Consider the following 20025-nt stretch of genomic DNA (forward strand, 5'->3'; position numbering starts at 1 on the left):
CAGAGAGTGGTGTTCAAGGAAGGGTCTTAGGTCTGCATTTTTTTTTTTTTTTTGCCTAGGGCCACTATCCTACCAGTTCCCAGTATGTCATACGCAGATTACTCCTGCTCCTGGTATTCCTAATCAGCATCTGGAGGCCAAAGAGGGTGAGATGGGGATCTTGTCATCCAGAACATGGGAACATACAGTAACAGCATTTTGGTAGCATGAAGATGGGTAACGGTTGAGGAAGGTACGGGTTCTAAACCCAACCCTGCCGCTGACTAATTGTGGGGGCTTGGCCAAGTTACGGTCTGTAAAAGAGGGTGGTAGGAGGAGTGATTAGTGTTTATAAAGCACTTTGAAGATGTGGAGAGTATATCAATGTAAGAGTTGTTACGTTTCCAAAGATTTGGGCACACACCACTGAATAGATTAAATCTGTCCTGAAACTATTGACGGGGAAAAGCTCTTTGAGCTTGTATAAATGGATTGCATATGAGGCTTCCCCCCTTTTATGCTACTCACTTTATAACATTTTTGTCTCCTTTCCCATTAATATCTGAGTTTAACGATTATTTTTAAATCCCTTATTTTAAAGATGTTGATAAATGGCAAATCTCCACTTTTTAAAAATGAAAGTAAATTTAGTGCTTATGAGCCATCCAGCTCTGCAAGCTGATGCCTTTATCCCAAAGAACAAGGCCACCACAGATAGCCAGCATGCAAGCTTCCCATACGCACTGATTCCTGACCCCCAGCCAATCTCAACCAGGACCTGAAGGACCATGGCCTGTTCAATCCTTGGCTGACAACACAAGAGGCATGGCAAATACAGTGGTGTTTTCTGTGTCATTAGCATTTGTATGGTAAGAGTTGGATAGATACATTCCTGATTAATTTCAGAAAGGGGCAACTACAGAGCCTTCAGATGAGGGTGACTTTCAGCAGCCATCAACCTGAGCTTTATTTAAGCTAGTGAACTAGAGGTGAAAGTTTCTGTTTTCATTCTAAAGGGAAACTTTTACTATGGGATGTGTATGGCGTAGAGGAGTCTGTTTCTTCTTACTATGTGTTCCATTCTGTGCATCCGATGAAGTGGGCTGTAGCCCATGGAAGCTTATGCTCAACAAATAAATTTGTTAGTCTCTAAGGTGCCTCAAGTACTCCTGTTCTTTTTGTTTTAGAATAGATTTTCTTTTTGTTCATTTCAGTTTTATTTGTTAGCTCTGGATTACATGGAGGCTTCTGCATTTTTTGCTGGTAATTTGTATTAACATTACTACATCTGTGGTTAACTTCTATCTTTTTGCCTTCCATTTCTTCAGTTTCATTGTTTTTATTAATACATTACAAAGTTAGATGTTCTGGTCTTTCATAGTTTGGATTGCAGACATGCTACAAAACCTTTGTTCAGCAGGGGAGAGGTGAGGAGAGTCTCTGAATGTTCTTTTTAAAACACTGAAGCCACTTCTAGAATGAGATCCCTATAGGCTCACAGTATATTTTTAGGCTTGCCATGTTGCAAATGTTATATTATCCTCTGTGACTTAAAGTCTAGTTTCAGATTTCTCAGCCTGTTGAGCATGGTAAACAGCACTCAGCTCTTCATGGTTAGTAGAGATGATGGTTAAAAATGCTGTTCATTGGTATGGTTGTTTTCTCTTTAAAAAATAAATTAGAGACATTTAGTGTTTTTAAATGTCATTAAAGAATGCAAGATACACCATCCAATACAAATGAACTAAAAATTAATTAATCTCAGTGTTGAATAGGTAAAACAGGGAAGTACCAAGTAGATTTTAATACGCATACAGAGGCAGAATTCTGAGCCTTCTATTAACTCTTCAAAGCACGTAATATATCAACAGAAAACCTCCTGCCATTCCCAAAGCTGCTTTTCTGAAAGATACCTTGATAATACTGATCCTAGAGCTGACACTAAACCAGCTGCAGTTTTATTAGCCACATAGAATTTTCTTTTGCTTCACTTAAATGCTTCTAATCTTGCGTGAGCGGCAGGGAGTGCAGATGAGCCGAAAAGAAAGGATGGAGCGGGGAAGGAAGGGTGTTGGGATTATGGTGGCTATTTTTAAAGAGGGGGTGGCCAGAGGGAAGATAAAAATAAAGCTTGTGATGATGATGCAGCAGGGAGAATCCTATTGTGTATCCCCTCCTTTCTTCCCCGCCCTCACTCTACCAGAGCTTCAGATTCAAGTTGCTGGTGTGACCAGGGAAGTATTATGAAGTGGCAATTGGTGTTAGGGTTCAGTTCCATTAAAGCAGGATTTAACAACTGTTATGAAAAATTGGCATATTCTCCCTAAATGAAAATTGAGACAAAAATCTGTTAAGATCGTTATGGTGGATAGCATATATAAATAACTTAGACTAAAAAATAATTACAGGGATGTAATTATAAACACAGGAAATGCAGAGTTAAGGTTACTCTTAAAAGGAATAAAATGTGTTAAAGTAAAAATATATGGTTAAGGCATTCACATAAGTTTAATTTTGCCTTGTACTTATGCTATGAGGGAAAAAATGTTTAATTTTTTTTTAAATCAGCTACATCTAATCTGATACCTCAAGCACTAAACCATATTATTATGATTAAAATATTTATTACATGTCATTACAGAGCAGGATTAAGATTCTTTTGGGTGTCTAAATTATACACTTCTTACCTTTCTTTTAAGTGTAACTCTAAGTCTGAAATTCCTGAGTTTATACTACTTTGGGGATAATTACAACACCCCCTTAAGCTACTGATGTATACTTTCAACTTTAACCCTACTTTGATGGAATTTTTTTAATTAGTTTGTTTGGGAATTTTGTATATAGCAGGTGCTTTACCCAAGTGAGGACTAGGGAACCAAAATCAAATGCAAAAATGCACCCTTTATTAGACAACAAACTAAATGCAGAATCCTTGATTATAATGTTACCAGGTTGATTAGATTTGGGTTATTTTAAAGTCTTAAAGGATGACAAGTGTGTGTCCGGATCTCCACCTCCCTTTCCAAAGTGTTTTGCATATTGATACAAAAACTATATTTAGGGATTGCTTCACCCAGCTGAGCTGCAACCATGGAGGCACGTGTGTGTGTGTGTGTGTGTGTGTGTGTGTGAGAGAGAGAGAGAGAGAATAATTGCTTAATATCAACATTACACAGTAATGTAGGACAGGAAGTAAAGGGATGACTATAGTGAACTGGAATTGCAGGTATAATCTGGGAAGACAGAATGTAGCACTTCTCACTGTCAGGATATGTCTACACTACGGGATTATTCTGATTTTAGATAAACCAGTTTTGTAAAACTGATTGTATAAAGTCAAATGCACGCGGCCACACTAAGCACATTAATTTGGCGGTATGTGTCCATGTACCGAGGCTAGCGTCGATTTCCGGAGCATTGCACTGTGAGTAGCTATTCCGTAGCTATCCCATAGTTCCCACAGTCTCCCCCGCACATTGGAATTCTGGGTTGAGATCCCAGTGCAAAAACAGTGTTACAGGTGATTCTGGGTAGATGTCGTCACTCAATCCTTCCTCCGTGAAAGCAACGGCAGACAATCATTTCGCGCCCTTTTTCCCTGGATTGCCCTGGCAGACGCCATAGCATGGCAACCATGGAGCCCGTTTTGCCTTGTCACTGTCACCATATGTGTACTGGATGCTGCTGACAAACGCAACATTCATTTGCCTTTGCAAGGTCGCAGAGATGGTTACCATCCCTATTGCACTGTCTGTCATTGTAAATTGGCGATGAGATGATGGTTATCAGTCATTTTGCACCATTTGCAACTGGAAATTGGCAATGACAGTTATCAATCATTTTGTACCATCTGCTGCTGTCATGGGTGCTCCTGGCTGGCCTTGCTGAGGTCGGCCGTGGGGTGCATGGACAAAAATCGGAATGACTCCCCGGGTCATTCCCTTCATTATATTTTGCCTAAAAAGAGTCAGTCCTGCCTAGAATATGGGGCAAGTGAACTAGAGAACCAGAGAGCACAGCTGCTCCGGGTCAGAGCCCCAGAGATCCCGCAGAAATGATGAGCTGCATGCCATTATAGGGGGTGCCCCTGCAACAATCCCACCCGTTGCTTCCCTCCTCCCCCAACCCTCCTAGGCTACCGTGGCAGTGGCCCCCCATTTGTGTGATGAAGTAATAAAGAATGCAGAAATAAGAAACACTGACTTTTTAGTGAGATAAAATGAGGGGGAGGAAGCCTCCAGCTGTTATGATAGTCCAGGCAGGACATTAAAAGCGGGGGGGGGGGGGGGGAAGAGGAGCGCAGCTTCCCACTGCTATGATAGTCCAGGCAGTACAGAATCTTTTCTTTAGACATGAAAGCTGGGGGGGGGAGTTGATGGAGCTCAGCCTCCAGTTGCTATGATGAGGACGGTTACCAACCGTTTCGTACCATCTGCCAGGAATGACCAGGAGTCATTCCCATTTTTACCTAGGCGCCCCCAGCTGACCTCACCGAGGCTAGCCAGGAGCACTCATGGGCTGATGATGAAGATGGATATCAGTCATATTGCACCATCTGCCACCAGGAAGAAGATACTGGTGTTCAGCGCTGCAGCACCCCGTCTACTAGCAGCATGCAGTAGACATAGGGTGACATTGAAAAAAGTCAAGAAACGATTTTTTTCCCTTTTCTTTTGGGGGGGGAGGGGGGAAGGGTATAAATTGACAACATATACCCTGGAACACCTGGGAAAATGTTTTTGACTCTTCAGGCATTGGGAGCTCAGCCAAGAATGCAAATACTTTTCGGAGACTGCGGTGACTGTGGGATAGCTGGAGTCCTCAGTCCCCCCTCCCTCCCTCCATGAGCGTCCATTTGATTCTTTGGCTTTCCGTTACGCTTGTCACACAGCACTGTGCTGTGGACTCTGTATCATAGCCTGGAGATTTTTTCAAATGCTTTGTCATTTCGTCTTCTGTAACAGAGCTCTGATAGAACAGATTTGTCTCCCCATACAGCGATCAGATCCAGTATCTCCCATATGGTCCATGCTGGAGCTCTTTTTGGATTTGGGACTGCATTGCCATTCGTGCTGATCAGAGCTCCATGCTGGGCAAACAGGAAATGAAATTCAAAAGTTTGCGGGGCTTTTCCTGTCAACTTGGCCAGTGCATCTGAGTTCAGATTGCTTTCCAGAGCGGGCTCAATGGTACACTGTGGGATATCGCCCGGAGGCCAATACCGTTGATTTGCGGCCCACTAACCCTAATCCGACATGGCAATACCAATTTCAGCGCTACTCCCCTCGTCGGGGAGGAGTACAGAAATCGGTTTAAAGAGCCCTTTATATCAATATAAAGGGCTTCGTTGTGTGGACGGGTGCAGGGTTAATTCGGTGTAACGCTGCTAAATTTGGTTTAAACACGTAGAGTAGACCAGGCCTCAAAGAGACTTGCCAACTTGTGTCAGGAATGGGTCAAGTAGTTTACAAAAATGATGCAGGTCACTAGTGTGAGAGACTGGATTCTCTCTTCCTTCCCATTCTGGTCCTAGGGCACATCAGAGTAGTGACTCTGGCCTGACCCAGACTAACCCTGAGTGCAGTTCTAGCACTAGAATGAAGGGGATCTTGGTAAGGAGTGGGGTAGTGCTTCACATCTCAGGCAGATTGACTTCCAATTATGTGTCCTCAAGCTGCAGTCATTTGCAAAATGCAGTACTGAGAACAGCTGTCTGGCACACTGTTAGCTGGTCTCATACTTACTGCTTTAAGTACAAAGATAATGTGCTTCTTTGTTACAAGGGTGGGTCATATAAAACATGGGACACCTAAGCCACAGTGTCAGGTTAAAAAAAAATCATTTAAAAATAAACCTAATTTCCATACCTAATGTTACATGTTGTTGTTAATTATTCTGGGTGGGATTGATAGCACTGCCTATTATTAAGGTTGTCTAACACTTCTCATTATAAGGCACTGTTTTCACTTACTTATAACTTTGCCAAATTTCAGCCAGTCAGGCTGAAATATTTTATATTACATTTTTGACAGTTTCAACCAGAATGGTTCAGCTGTTTCCAGGAATGAGGCTAGGGGAAAACACATTGTTTTGCCCATGTTAAAAAAATTTTTGTGACCTTTTTCCTTCCAAAGTTCTAGCACTCCCAGGCTCCGGAGCAGGCACTCAAAATTTGTCAGAGAGGTGCTTTTGTATCAGAGGTGTACCTTTTGCCAACCCCAAGAAAATCAGCTCAAATTTGACTACTTTATAAGCCTTTGAAAAATTGCAGTTCGTAAATGCTCACTAGAGTCTTAGATTTTAACAGCTAAATTTCCTAAGGACTCCAGCCACACTGGGCATGCTCTGCCTTGGAGCTGAGCAGGAATGGGCACCTGAACTGAGAACAGTGAAACTGTCCTGTGCTTTCAGTGTCCCCTCTTGGGCCCAAGCGTGTGCAGGAGGAAGCTGCCTGAGGGAAGAGTGCCCTGGGGCAGCAGGTAGGGCCAAGGAAGAGACTCCGCCCCAAAACTGCTGAAGCCTCGCAGGCCGTAATGAGGAGGCTCGCGGGCCACAGATAGCCCGCTGGCCGGGAGTTTGAGACCCATGTATTATGGTAATCTAATTACACGATTGCATGCTAATTTTTCCACAAATCCCCTGGCTCGTTCAGTACACAGGATGGACCTGCTCTGGGGATGAATCAGGTTGTGCTGTAAAGGAAGTTGTTGTCTGTATGACCCCAGTCTCATTTGTTGCAGACGTAGGAAGGTGTGTAATGAACAAGGCAGGGGAACACATGAAAAAAAAAGATAATATAATGATTAAGGCAGTTGAATGCTGTCCTGGAGAACTGGATTCTATCCCAGCCCGTCCCAAGAGGTTGTTCTGTGTTTCTAGTCAGGTCACTTGAAACATATTTTTCACAGATCACTAATTATGGGTGCCTCATTTTCTGAGTGCCCAACTTGAGACCCTGGGATTTTATTTGCAGAAATGCAGAGTACTCTCAGCTGCAACTGAAGTCGATTGATGTACTTGGAACATAAAAGTGCTATATAATGCTAAGTAGTCTGAAAATCAAGTTCTAAGCATCTGAAATTTGGCACCCAAACAGCTGGAACTTTTGACCTTAATCTCACTGTGCCTCCGTTCCCCATATGTAAAAAGGGAAGAGTAATGAGCCCTCATCTCACAGAGCTCTTGGGAAAATAAATTTAATATTTGTGAAGCACTCAAATACTCTTGTGATGAGTGCCATAGAGAAGCCTAGGAGAAAATTAATAATTCTGTCTTCAGAGCAGGGTTTGAACAATGTGTAGGAATAAGGCCTAAAGCCACACACAACAATAAGAAACTTAAATTATCAGCTATTCAATATTTAGCTAAGTACCGTCCATTTTATGCAATGAATGAGAAGGGTCCTGTGGGAAAAAACAGTGATTGTGTAATTAAAGACATAATGTACCATAATGCATATATGCAAGGGGGGCAAATGGCATTTCCTAAATTCTGAAGCTTGTCTTTGCAATCTTAACATCTTTAGTTTAGTTTTTTTGTATATAATTTAATATGTTGCAGTAGTGCTCAGAGATCCCAATCAGGACCAAGGCCCACCGTGTTAGGTGTATTCAAAATCTATAAAGACACAGCCCCTACCCCAAAGAGACACATTAGATTAATAAAAATGAATATTTAAAAAAAATCTAACATACTTTTCACCATTTATGCTTTTTGTTTACTCTATTACATTTCACCTTGGATCGTGAAAATAGACTGGTCAGTTTCACATTTGTTTCTAGTGAGCTTTCTAGTTAATCTCGCTTTCTTGGTCTTCTGCTCAAGCACAAGGCTGCAATGTTTGGGTTGCAAACAGAGCACAGGAGTGTTTGTTTAAAAATATATATATAGTTTCCATTGGAGTTTATTTTCAAATATTATAGAAAGACTTGTATTTCTTATAAGAGTTTAATTTCTTACATGCTGGTCCAAAAATTAGGTTTTATCTTTTGATATGTCTCTGGTTATTGACCACAACTGCAGGAATGGGATGCTCTGAGGAAAACTCCATGTGGGTTTAATATGTTCTACAGCAGAGTGTTTGGCTAGTTGGCAAGTTCCTGGAAACATTATATAAAACTAGGCGTGGTATCTTTATTTAGACCGGGAGAAAATATGCAAAACTATGTGTCTGGTTACCAAATATATAGGAGTTGACTGTATTTTGGATACAATTCTGTGACCAGTTGGGAGAAAAATGAAAATACATCTATTCTAGTGTTTGATTAGCCAAATGAAGGTATATAGATGCATGTATTGGGGTAAATGTTTGTACTGGGAAAGATTGTGTTGGTGTTTAATACTTTACTCTTCCTCTACTCGATTAAAGCATTTCACAAACATTAAAGTAAGCTTCCCAGCTCTGCTGTCTGGTAGGGAAGTTTAGAAAGAGCCATAGAATGTGTAGTCTTAAAAAGCCTGTTTTTGCTAAAGCAAACTCTGGTTTTCCCTTAGTAATATTTCACTTTTAAAACTTGAATAAACATAATTACATTGTTGAAAGGAAGCAACGTTTGTAGAGCAGTGTCCTGTCCAGCGGATGTGACATGGGACTGGGAGTCAGCAGGCTTAGGTGCTGTTCCAAGCTCTGCCACAGAACCTGTGGCCTTGTGCAAGCTGTGTTTTCCCCTCTGTACCTTGGTTTACATATCTATAAAATGGGGATGGCTAGTACTTACCCTCCTTTGTAAAATGCTTTGAGATCTAAAAAGTTGTATATAATGGCAAGATATTGCTCTCCTGTAGCTGCTTTCATGTGAGCATCTGACAGCCCTTTACAAACTTTAATTATTTAAGTCTCATAAGATTTCCATGAGGCTGGTAAACTTGATCAGCTCCATTTTACTGATGGGCAAACCTCTGTCCTACCCTCTCTCCACCTCCCTTTATCCAAGTCACAGGGAGCCAGTGGCAGAAGTAGGAGCCCAACAGTTCTGACAACCAGCCTCCTGATCTAATCATTAGACACCATTTCTCTCGAATGCTTAGGAGGCTTTTCCAGCTTTCTGGCTGTTATAAGCCATGGGGTAGGGGGCTGCAATAAGCTATACCAGCAAAAGTACAGTGGTTCCAGTACAAGTTGTATCCCCAGTAGGAATGCTTTGCTAATATAGCTATACCTGCAAAGCACTTACTGTAGATGTGGTTCATATGAGAGCAAAATCCCAGGCCCTGGAGACTTTTACTCAGGCAAGTACAAGACTGGGCTTTTTGCTAGTTTTGTAAAGTCACTACTTTATCTTTGCTCTCCAGCTTATTTGTAGAGTACACTGGGGAGATGCATTTCCTCAGGTAGTGGGATAAGATGTGACTGAATAGAATTATGAGCTGTTGGTTCAGAAAATCTTGTATTTTCTAGGGTACTAGACTGCAACCTAGTAATGGGATATTTTGAATGCTGATTTTGCACCTCATTTTTTTTATGAGAGAGACAGGTTTGGAAAAAGATGTTTGTCTTTTCAGGAATCTCTCTCTTGAAAATCAAAGCATTGCTTTAAAAGGGGATGCGCTGCACAGCAGGGTAGATGGTTGTTTAACAGTACGCTGAATTTAGCATCAGTACAAGGAAGGATTCATGCGTAGTTTTATGGAATGTAGGTAATGTTAACATCCTCCCTGTCTTGGAATCTGCTCTTTCAGATGAGATGATGGACAGAGTAACGTCAAGAAAAGGGCAACCCTGATGCTTTATTTTAAAGTTGTGGCTTGGACTAGCTATCTAGTTATTGTAGATAGTAAACGTGAATCTGTGTGAGTGTTACCTTCATGTGACTCTTGGTTTTCACACCTCAGCTGCTAGAACAGGGCCTCATCCTCCCTGATTGAACTGACCTCGTTATCTCTAGCTTGCTTGCTAGCACACATATATATACCTGCCCCTGGATATTTCCATTACATGCATCTGAGGAAGTGGGTATTCACCCACGAAAGCTCATGCTCCAAAACGTCTGTTAGTCTATAAGGTGCCACAGGATTCTTTGCTGCTTTTACAGATCCAGACTAACACGGCTACCCTCTGATACTTCATGTGACTCCTGTACCGAGGAGAGAAATCATAATTCCTATCCACATGATACAGGAATTTTTTTGTTCCACTTGCCTGCCTCTTCATTCTGGAACACAATATGTGAATGTTCTTGTAATCTGATCCTCTGAATGAGCCTTTGTTTGAGGAAGTATTGTTAGTTTTGGCTCCTAGAGAACTGAGGTGATAGGCCCAGCCCCAAACAAAACAAAGATTAAAAACAAACCAAAACCATTCTCCTGAATCCTGTGTGGAAGCCAAAAAGATCTTTCCTTTTGTCACAATCATCTGTTTAACTTATTTTAAATTAAAGGAATAGAAACATTCTTATTTCATATTGTACATCTTATTACAAAACCCTGCAAAGAAAATATCCTTCTCTAAAGGTCTTTGCAGTCTAACTCAGAGACAGTGCTATAAACGAACAAGCAGAGGAGGAGATCACTCAAGAAGTTTCACAAAGCAAGTGGATTTTAACAAAGGATTTGGCAGGGGAGAGGGCTTTTAGCACAAGGAAAGTAGGAGCCTGTAAAAGAGAGAATAGAAATGTAAAATATACTCCTATATATTTGCTCCTATAACTTGAAAATAATTTGGTTTTCAAAAGTGAAAATTGTATAGGCAGTTCTCAATTAAATCATTTTCTCTCACAGCTATAAACATAGGCAAGATTCTTGTGGCTTGAAAAGTGAGTTTGACAAGCAGTAGCTACTTTTCATTGCATCTTATTTGAGCAGTTGGGTCAGTGCTCTAGAATCTGAGCTTCAATGCCCGGAGATTTATGCTTCAATTCCACCTAGGATAGATGTAAGACCTGATGCAACATGAATGCAAATGGAGAAAATAACTTTTTTCCTGAACTTGAGAACTCCAATGGGAACATTTGCTTTGTACCTTCAGATTAATTTCAGTTATTTTCATAGAATCATAGAAGAACAGAGTTGGAAGAGCCCTCAGGAGATCATCTAGTCCAGGGGTCAGCAACCTTTCAGAAGTGATGTGCCAAGTCTTCATTTATTCGCTGTAATTTAAGGTTTCGCATGCCAGTAATACATTTTACAGGGGCTGGCGGATGGAACCCCAGATTGGCAGCGGGCTGAGTGGGGCCGGAGGACAGAACTCCAGACTGCCAGTCTGGGGTTCCGTCTGCCGGCCCCTGCCAGTCAGGGTCCCGGCCGCCAGCCCCACTCAGCCCGCTGCCGGCCCGGGGTTCTGTCCATCCAGGCCAGCATCGGGGACCCCAGGCCAACAGCAGCATGCCACTGTAAATCAGCTCGCATGCCGCAAGTTGCCGACCCCTGATCTAGTCCAACCCCCTGCTCAAAGCAGGACCAATTCCAACTATGTAAAGGAGCAAGGGCTTCCAGTTTAAAAGACAGAACTGCAAGTCAGGGGATCTGAGTTCCATTCCTGACTCTGTATTTGTGTAACGAGGTCAGTTCAATCAGGGAGGATGAGGCCCTGTTCTAGCAGTTGAGGTGTGAAAACCAAGAGAGGAGAAACTGGTTCTGTAGTTGGCAAGCCATTCCTGACTCTGCCACTGACAGACCTTGAGTGTGTAATTTAACCTCTCTCTCTTACTTCATTTGTAAAATGTGGATGACTAAAATTCCTTACTTTAGAGAGGGTGTGTGAGGATTGATGGTTTGCAAAGCACTTTCAAGGTGTGTCATTGGAATGCAGGCTTCCTCTTATCTTATACATGTAACTGGACTGAGTTATTCTGCACCAAGTGCTCCAGTTTGTTTGCTCCATTCATCCACCTGACTTCAGCAATGCCTAATTTATTTTAAATTCATTTTATAATACATTCCTGTACCAGGCTCTAGACACATGCACAATACAAAACCCAGTCCAGAATTTTAGAAACTGATAAATCTTTGGCTGGACTTTAATGCACTATAAAATACAGTAAATAAAATGTAAATTTTATAAATTGGTTAACATTTTCTATCTTAATTCTAGTCTTAAATCACTCTTTGGAGAAGATTTAAACTGGATACAAGAAATACATTATAGTTATATTGGATAGACTGCAAAAATGCCTGTCTCCTTGTGACTTTTTATTAGAGATTAGACCTATTTTGGATACAGCTAAGTTAAATAAGAGAGCTCTGCCATTTAGGATTTAGTTTATTAAACTATGCAATCATTGTCTCTTGAAAACGCATGTTACTCTAGAGATTGATATTGGATTGGCATATTTTTCTAGTCAGACTTATTTTATAGGCAAAGTCAAGGCTCACAGGAGAGTGATATGTTAGAATAGTGAAGAGAGAGAGAGAAAAAATTGAGGCAGAAGTAAGAGGAAAAAAAGTATGTTTTCATCTGAGATTTGAAAGGAAATGAAGACTTGATGAAGTGATGAGATATGGGGGAAGCTGTTGCACACAGCACACCGCTGCAGAGCAAAGGCTACAGGACTGGGAGTTGAGCATTCCTGAGTTGTAGTCCCAGCTCTGATAACACACAACAAAAGGGGACAGGAAACACTTAAAAATAGGAAAATGTGTAAATATAAAACCGTGAAAAAATAATGACTTGAAACTGATGAAGTCTAAGTGTATGTAACCTTGTCTGCTCCATCCGTAATACTAATACTAATACTTCATAGAGGTGTTCTGAGGGTTAGGTAGCTAACGTTTATTAAGTGTTTATAACAGTGCTAAGCATTATCAGTATCTCTGTTTCTCTATCCTTTCTCATTTCCAAGAAAACTCTTTACATATGAGCTGCTTTTTTTGTTGGCACCCCACCTTTGATAGTAGTATGGTTGTCGCTAAACTTTTTGCTTTTGTAACTAGATCTAGTTTATCAAATGCAGCACTGCAAAGTTTAAGGGCAACATCTGTGCTGGAGTAGAGTATAGTTAATATGGTCATGTTGTCTTTTGAATGCTGTTTGCCTGGGAGATGGTCTGGAGCTGCAAGTATGAATGGGTACTGTCTCAGTACAGCTCCTCAACATCCAAGATAGACAAAACCAAAAGCCTGCTAAGTGCCAGGTTTTACACATGATCTTGGGTGTTCTCATTCCCAGAGTTGGTGGGAGGTGATGTAGTTGAGTTTAGTGGAACTGTGGTAGGTAAGAGAAGTATGTTTGGTTGAAATGAGTTGTGGTCTCAATGAAATTCCAGAGTGACAGGCATCCATATCACAAAATACCTCCCCAGAGCTAGTAGCTGCGAGAAAAAGGACTAGAAGAGCCGTGAAGACTGTACTTCCCTATCTCCTCTCGACCTTTAGGCCAGGATTGAGGTATGTTGTCAGGGTGGTGCATGGAAGAAGTTTGCTCTACCAGTGCCTGAGCTTCATTTCTCCAGAACTGTCAGCTTGGCACTTTTATTAGCCGCTATATTTGCTTTAAAAAAAAAAAGTCACTGTTGTTCTGTTTGTTTGGGTATTTTTATTTCAGTGGGAAGTTGGTTTCACCAAAGTGGAAGAATTTTAAAGGCTTAAAACTTCAATGGAGGGATAAAATTCGTCTCAACAATGCCATCTGGAGGGCATGGTATATGCAGTGTAAGTTGCTTTTATGGTAAACGTGATTGCATACAACCACAAAATGTTTGAATCTAGTCTTGCATCTGGCCATGCATGTAAGGGGCTGAATGGACAGGAGATGAAACACAAGCCACCTTACGATGGAAAAACCCAAGCGAACTGCTGGTGACCTAAATCCCTGTAGAGGACAATCCTGAATTTCCACCCCGTGACCAAACCATCCCCATGGTGTTCAAACACTGCACTGGGGCATCGCACCACTTGAATCCAGGTGCAGTCTGAAATGACCTATTCCCCGATGGTGTGTTTGAGGGGAATCTGGGAAGACCCTTGTTAAAATCCTGCCTCCAAGGTGGAGAAGGGGTCCCTGAATAGCATGCATGTACCCAACTGTCACATTTACATTTTTGTTTCAGACCTGGAGAAACGCAAGAACCCAGTGTGCCATTTTGTGACTCCACTAGATGGCTCTATTGATGTAGAGGAACATCGGCGGCCTGAAGTATGTAAAACTTGAGCTGTGGATTTGATTATCTCTATATCTCTCCTACCTCCGTTTAGATGTGAAGGCTCTGTAGCACTGACATGCTTTGGTGTCCTCTCCATAGTGACAAATATCAACATGTATACTATATGGCTGCTGTTGAGCCAGATGTTATAAATCTACCTGTATTGGAATGATCAAGGTGCAGCCCAAGGGCAACTTGCAGCCCCTGGAATCCTACTATGCAGCCCATGACTGCCCTCCAGTTTGACAAATCTAAAGCATGAAGGTGCAGCCTGAAGAGCCTGTCATTCCAACACCCCAGAGCCTGTTTTACTTTTCCTCTCAAAGAGCCCATTTCTGGAGGTTGCTGAAGTCAGTGGGAGGTGAGGGCAGAGTACCTTGTAGGATCAAGCTGAGAGTCTTTATAAAAGATTTTTCAATATTGTTTTTTGATTTTCTTTGCTCATCTGAATACAAACTAACAAGTGATTTCTAACCCTGTCATGTAAACTGTAACTGCAATTGGGTGAGGTAGGTCTGTGCATTTTCCTTTTCTTTTATTGTGTGCAAACTATTTGCAGCCCTCTGGCTCCTGCCCTAGGAGGCCCATGACATTGCAAACTGTGGTTCTCTCATGTACTGTATAACCTTAGATAGGACTCAAAATGCATAAACCCCCGTTGAACTTACAGAGCAGGAGCAGCAGCAGAAATGGACGGCAAAAGCATACATGAAACTGTCCTAGTATTTGACCTTTTTTAAAAGCAAAGTTAGTCTAACCTTTAGGTTGAGACACAATCCAATCAGACATGGTGGAATTAAGTCTACCGCATTTCTCGTGAACTTGCCCTGTTGGCACTGGTTTTGCAGTACTTGTGGCATGTTAAAGCCCCACATTCTGATCCCTTTGTTATCATTGGCGTACCACTGCACAGCATATGGCTTGAAGAGTCAAGTTTCTCCCAGAGCGTTGTTACTGAGCTTTTATTGTTTTGTGTCATTCCTTCACAGCTTTTGGATGTATGTGTATGTTGATACTGCCTTGCAACTTTCTTTTTTCCCACTTGCTCCAGGCCAGGAGTTTGGTTTTTGTTTTTGTTTCCCAGTGAGTACATTTCATTTCACAGTTGTCATGGTGAAGGGTAAGCCTATAGATTTGGTACCTTGGCTGATTAATTTCCATTATGCTTTTGCATGGCTATGTTAACATGCATCTTATAAAAGTTATGTTTCAGAAACATTTTTTTCCCTTTTGTACTACACCTCTACCCCAATATAATGCGAATTCAGATATAATGCAGTAAAGCAGCGCTCCAGGGGCTGCACGATCTGGCAGATCAAAGCAAGTTGTATATAACACAGTTTCACCTATAATGCGGTAAGATTTTTTGGCTCCCGAGGACAGCGTTATATTGGGGTAGAGGTGTCTTTGCAATTGGTTACAGGTGATTCAAGTAGTGACATATTGGTACTATTATTGAACATCATCACTTTTATTTTATGTGGGGAAGATTAAGTGGATCCTGGATTGCTCTACAGTAGCTGGATTTAAGCACATTGTGTTGGCTGGGTTAGGAGGTCAAACAAAATTAATGTACTTACCTTATAGCATCAGTCTGCCTGAAAACTTTGTGTGGCAATTTATTGTTTGTGTATATTTCCTAATGTATTTTGTTTGTTCTCAGGCCATTGCAACAGAAGGGAAATATTGGAAACGAAGAATCGAAATAGTCATCAGGGAATATCACAAGTGGAGAACATACTTCAAGAAAAGGGTCTGTTTGTTTGCAACTGTGAAAGTATTTTGAGTGGATTAATTGCTTTTTGATTTAATAGTTGGACTTCTTAAGTAACTTTTACGAATGTGCAAAAATGTTGGAAATTCAGTTATACCAGTATAAACATTGGGTCCATTGATACATAAGACTAAATTGATACACTGGGGTCCAGTCCTGCAACCCCTTGTCCTGTGAATATTCTCTACTCATGATTGGTCCCAAAGGGGCTAGAAAATGACTTGCATGAGTAAGGACTAATCGCATAAGTAGGGAGTTGCAGAAACAGGTCCTTTGGGAAGTACAGGAGTTAATTTTACTTTTTAAATATTCGTTGTTCTGTCTCTGCAGTTACAGAAACACAAAGATGAAGACCTTTCAAGCTTGGTGCGGGTAAGTAATTTTTGTGGAGGCAGTTGCAGCATCTCTGTTTATTGAAGTTGTGATATGCAGCAAAGGTATACAAGCATGACAGCTTGCAGTGATTAAAACCTAAAGCCACGCACTTAGCCTTAATGTTTATTATGAAGAGGGGACACCCTTTTGCTTAGAATAAATTGTATAATAGAGAGCAGTACAGCTTTCCTGGGCTTAAATCAGATTGGGTGGAAGTCTTAGTCTAGAGTGTGATGACATAAGAAATTAAAGTGAACAGGCCAGCTGGCCCAATCAGGGCCACCTCTTTACAGTTGGTCACATGACAGCTTGTTATTGAGTTATAACTGGCAACACAGCCTGCCTTGTGGAATCGGGAAAGGATGTGTGTGCTTCAAGTGGAAAAGTACATAGCAGAACCAAATGAGTCCCTTTTCTGTGCTATTATAGGCAAGTAGTTTGGTAAACTTAAAAAAAAGGGCTAGATGTTGAGATGTATAAAAGCAACTGCGCTTCAAATATCTGGGACCAAAAATAGTCGTGCGACGGCGCCTCCTTTGGGCATAAACTGATCACCAATAGAGCATTTCAGACCTTCCATAGCTAAGTGTAAACCCAGCCTGGATTCACTCTTCATTATATGCCCAGAACAATCCCCGGGTTCACAAACCATTCAGCAAACCTGGCTAAGATTTAGATAAAGCTCAGGATGTCATGGTTCTGGCTGGAAACCTCACCAGTTCCAGTTGAGTTTTGTTTGTTTGTTAGGGTTCATTCAAACCCCAAAATCAGCGAAATTCTGGGTGCAAAATGCCACTTATACCCAAAAAAACCAAAAAGCATTTCCAAAGCCACCTTGGTTTTATGCAGTTCTAATCATCAGCTGGAATTGGAAAGCTATTTCCCCACAGAGTCTAGTGTTGTGCAATGATATATTTCACAGAGGTTTTATGCTAACTTCTAAAACATCTGGTTTGTGACACTGCTGGAGACACAATATTGGACTAGATATACGAGTGGCCTGTGCCGGTACAAGCAGAAATGGGATGCCACGCTAGATGAACCATCGGTCTGTTTGGTATATAAAAGAAGCCAGAGTAGATGAACTGTTGGTCTGAGCTGATGTGGCAGAGGGTGGAATACCATACTAGATTGACTGTTGCTGTGTTCCTTGTGACTGGAGGCAGGATGCTAACAAGTTGGTGTGATGCATTTTGATGACTCCTACAGAATGTTCCTCTTTATTAAAATGTGAAAAATAATGCGCTTTGTCTGTTTGATGCCATAATAATTGCATGTGACTGGCAGCTTCATATAACCAGGCTTATTTTTCTTTCCTCTTTGGCAGGATGATGATGTGGTTCTCTGGCATCAGAGTAGATACGGCAGAGAAACCCCGGTCCCCATGGAGGAAGATTCCTTTCTGGATGCAGACATGCTTATGTCTGAGTTCACAGACACCCTCTTCTCTACACTTTCTTCACATCAGATGATTGCCTGGCCAAATCCCAGAGAGATAGGTATGTATTTGTTTTTGGCTGTGTTGATTTTGCAATGAGAGGAGACATGAGGCTTGTTGCTTCACTTTTCCTTTTCTTTCAGCCTTACTTTTTCATTTTTCTAGTGGAGAAGGTGGCTCCATCTTTCTCTTCCAATGCATTTCCCTGGGCTGTGTGTACTTTTATCAGTTTAACAGTAGCACCAAACTTAAAAGTTTAAAAAATCATTGTTTAGGAGATCAGAAATCCTATTCAGATATTCAGCCTAAATTTTCTTTCTTACTTTTTATCTCATTACACCTAATTACTGGTAAACTTTCTGGTACTAATAAATCTACCCATGACATGCACTAGAAAGTATTATTGCTTATGGGGTCATTATAATTTACATCAAATCTTATTTTCCCTTTTTTAATGTAATAATTATTAATTTATATACACCATAAACTTGCAGAATGTCACAGTCCCTATAAATGCCAATCCAAATAAGTGTTGTTCCATCAATATGCCATTCTTTGAGAGTCTAGCATCTTAAAAAAATGATCCTCTTTCTTTTCATTAGATGAAGGTTCCTCTTCCTAACAGAACTCAGCTCAAATTCTTGTAGCCAAAACTCAGGGTTGCACTCTGTAGGACCTAATCCCAGAGGGAGTTGTGTGTGCAGAGTGTTTACAGAATCCAGCCCTGAGGTTTATATACTCACTACACAAAAATGAGGAAGTTAGTTAAACAGAAATTAAAGGGTACTGTGCCAAAAATGAAATCTCTGCAAGCCGCATGGAAACTTTTTAAAGACACCATAATAGAGGCTCAACTTAAATGTATACCCCAAATTAAAAAACATAGTAAGAGAACCAAAAAAGAGCCACCGTGGCTAAACAACAAAGTAAAAGAAGCAGTGAAAGGCAGAAAGGCATCCTTTAAAAAGTGGAAGTTAAATACTAGTGAGGAAAACAGAAAAATGCATAGACACTGGCAAATGAAGTGTAAAAATACAATTAGGAAGGCCAAAAAGAATTTGAGGAACAGTTAGCCAAAGACTTAAAAAGTAATAGCAAATTTTTCTTTAAGTACATCAGAAGCAGAAAGCCTGCTAAACAAACAGTGGGGCCACTGGACGATCAAGGTGCTAATGGAGCACTCAAGGACGAGAAGGCCATTGCGGAGAAACTAAATGAATTCTTTGCATTAGTCTTTACAGCTGAGGATGTGTGGACAATTCCCAAACCTGAACCATTCTTTTTAGGTGACAGATCTGAGGAGCTGTCCCAGATTGAGGTATCATTAGAGGAGGTTTTGGAACAAATTGATAAATTAAACAGCAGTAAGTCACCAGAACCAGATTGTATTCACTCAAGAGTTCTGAAGGAACTCAGATGTGAAATTACAGAACTACTGACTGTAGTCTGTACCCTGTCATTTAAATCAGCTTCTGTTCCAGATGACTGGAGGAGAGCTAATGTGATGCCAATTTTTAAAAAGGGCTCCAGATCTGATCCCGGCAATTACAGGTCTGTTAGCCTGACTTCAGTACTGGGCAAATTGGTTGAAACTATAATAAAGAACAATATTATCAGACATATAGATGAACGTAATTTGTTGAGGAAGAGTCAACATGGTTTTAGTAAAGGGAAATCATGCCTTACCAGTCTACTAGAATTCTTTGAGGGGGTCAACAAGCACGTGGACCAAGAGGATCCAGTGGAGATAGTGTACTTAGATTTTCAGAAAGCCTTTGACAAGGTCCCTCACCAAAGTCTCTTACACAAAGTAAGCTGCCACGGGAGCAGTCCTATTCAACATATTCATCAATGATCTGGAAAAAGGAGTAAACAGTGAGGTGGCAAAATTTGCAGATGATACAAAATTTCTAAAGATAGTTAAGACCCAGGCAGATTGCGAAGAGCTACAAAGGGATCCCTCAAAACTGGGTGACTGGGCAACAAAGTGGCAGATGAAATTTAATGTTGCTAAATGCAAAGTAATGCACATTGGAAAACATAATCCCAACTATACATATAAAATGATGGAGTCTAAATTAGCTGTTAACACTCAAGAAAGAGATCTTAGAGTCATTATGGATAGTTCTCTGAAAACATCCACTCAGTGTGTAGCGGCAGTCAAAAAAGCTAACAGAATTCTGGGAATAATTAAGAAAGGGATAGATAATAGGACAGAAAATATCGTGTTTCTTCTATATAAATCCATGGTATGCCCACATCTTGAATACTGTGTGCATCTCAAAAAAGATACATTGGAATTAGAAAAGGTTCAGAAAAGGGCAACAGAAATGATTAGGGGTATGGAATGGCTTCCATATGAAAAGAGATTAATAAGACTGGGA

At 40.9% G+C, this 20025-nt stretch overlaps 1 protein-coding gene across 1 annotated transcript in view; it reads left to right on the plus strand.

The window, feature by feature from the left end:
• Nucleotides 1-20025, plus strand: part of MLXIP (MLX interacting protein) — a 65300-nt gene that overhangs the window by 22646 nt on the left and 22629 nt on the right. The window contains exons 2-6 of the mRNA XM_050923914.1: nucleotides 13457-13563; nucleotides 13962-14047; nucleotides 15718-15807; nucleotides 16159-16200; nucleotides 17531-17702. Coding sequence (XP_050779871.1) covers nucleotides 13457-13563; nucleotides 13962-14047; nucleotides 15718-15807; nucleotides 16159-16200; nucleotides 17531-17702 — 497 coding nt within the window. The remainder of the gene's footprint in view (nucleotides 1-13456; nucleotides 13564-13961; nucleotides 14048-15717; nucleotides 15808-16158; nucleotides 16201-17530; nucleotides 17703-20025) is intronic.

Source organism: Gopherus flavomarginatus, chromosome 15, assembly GCF_025201925.1.
Source record: "Gopherus flavomarginatus isolate rGopFla2 chromosome 15, rGopFla2.mat.asm, whole genome shotgun sequence".
NCBI lineage: Eukaryota > Metazoa > Chordata > Testudines > Testudinidae > Gopherus > Gopherus flavomarginatus.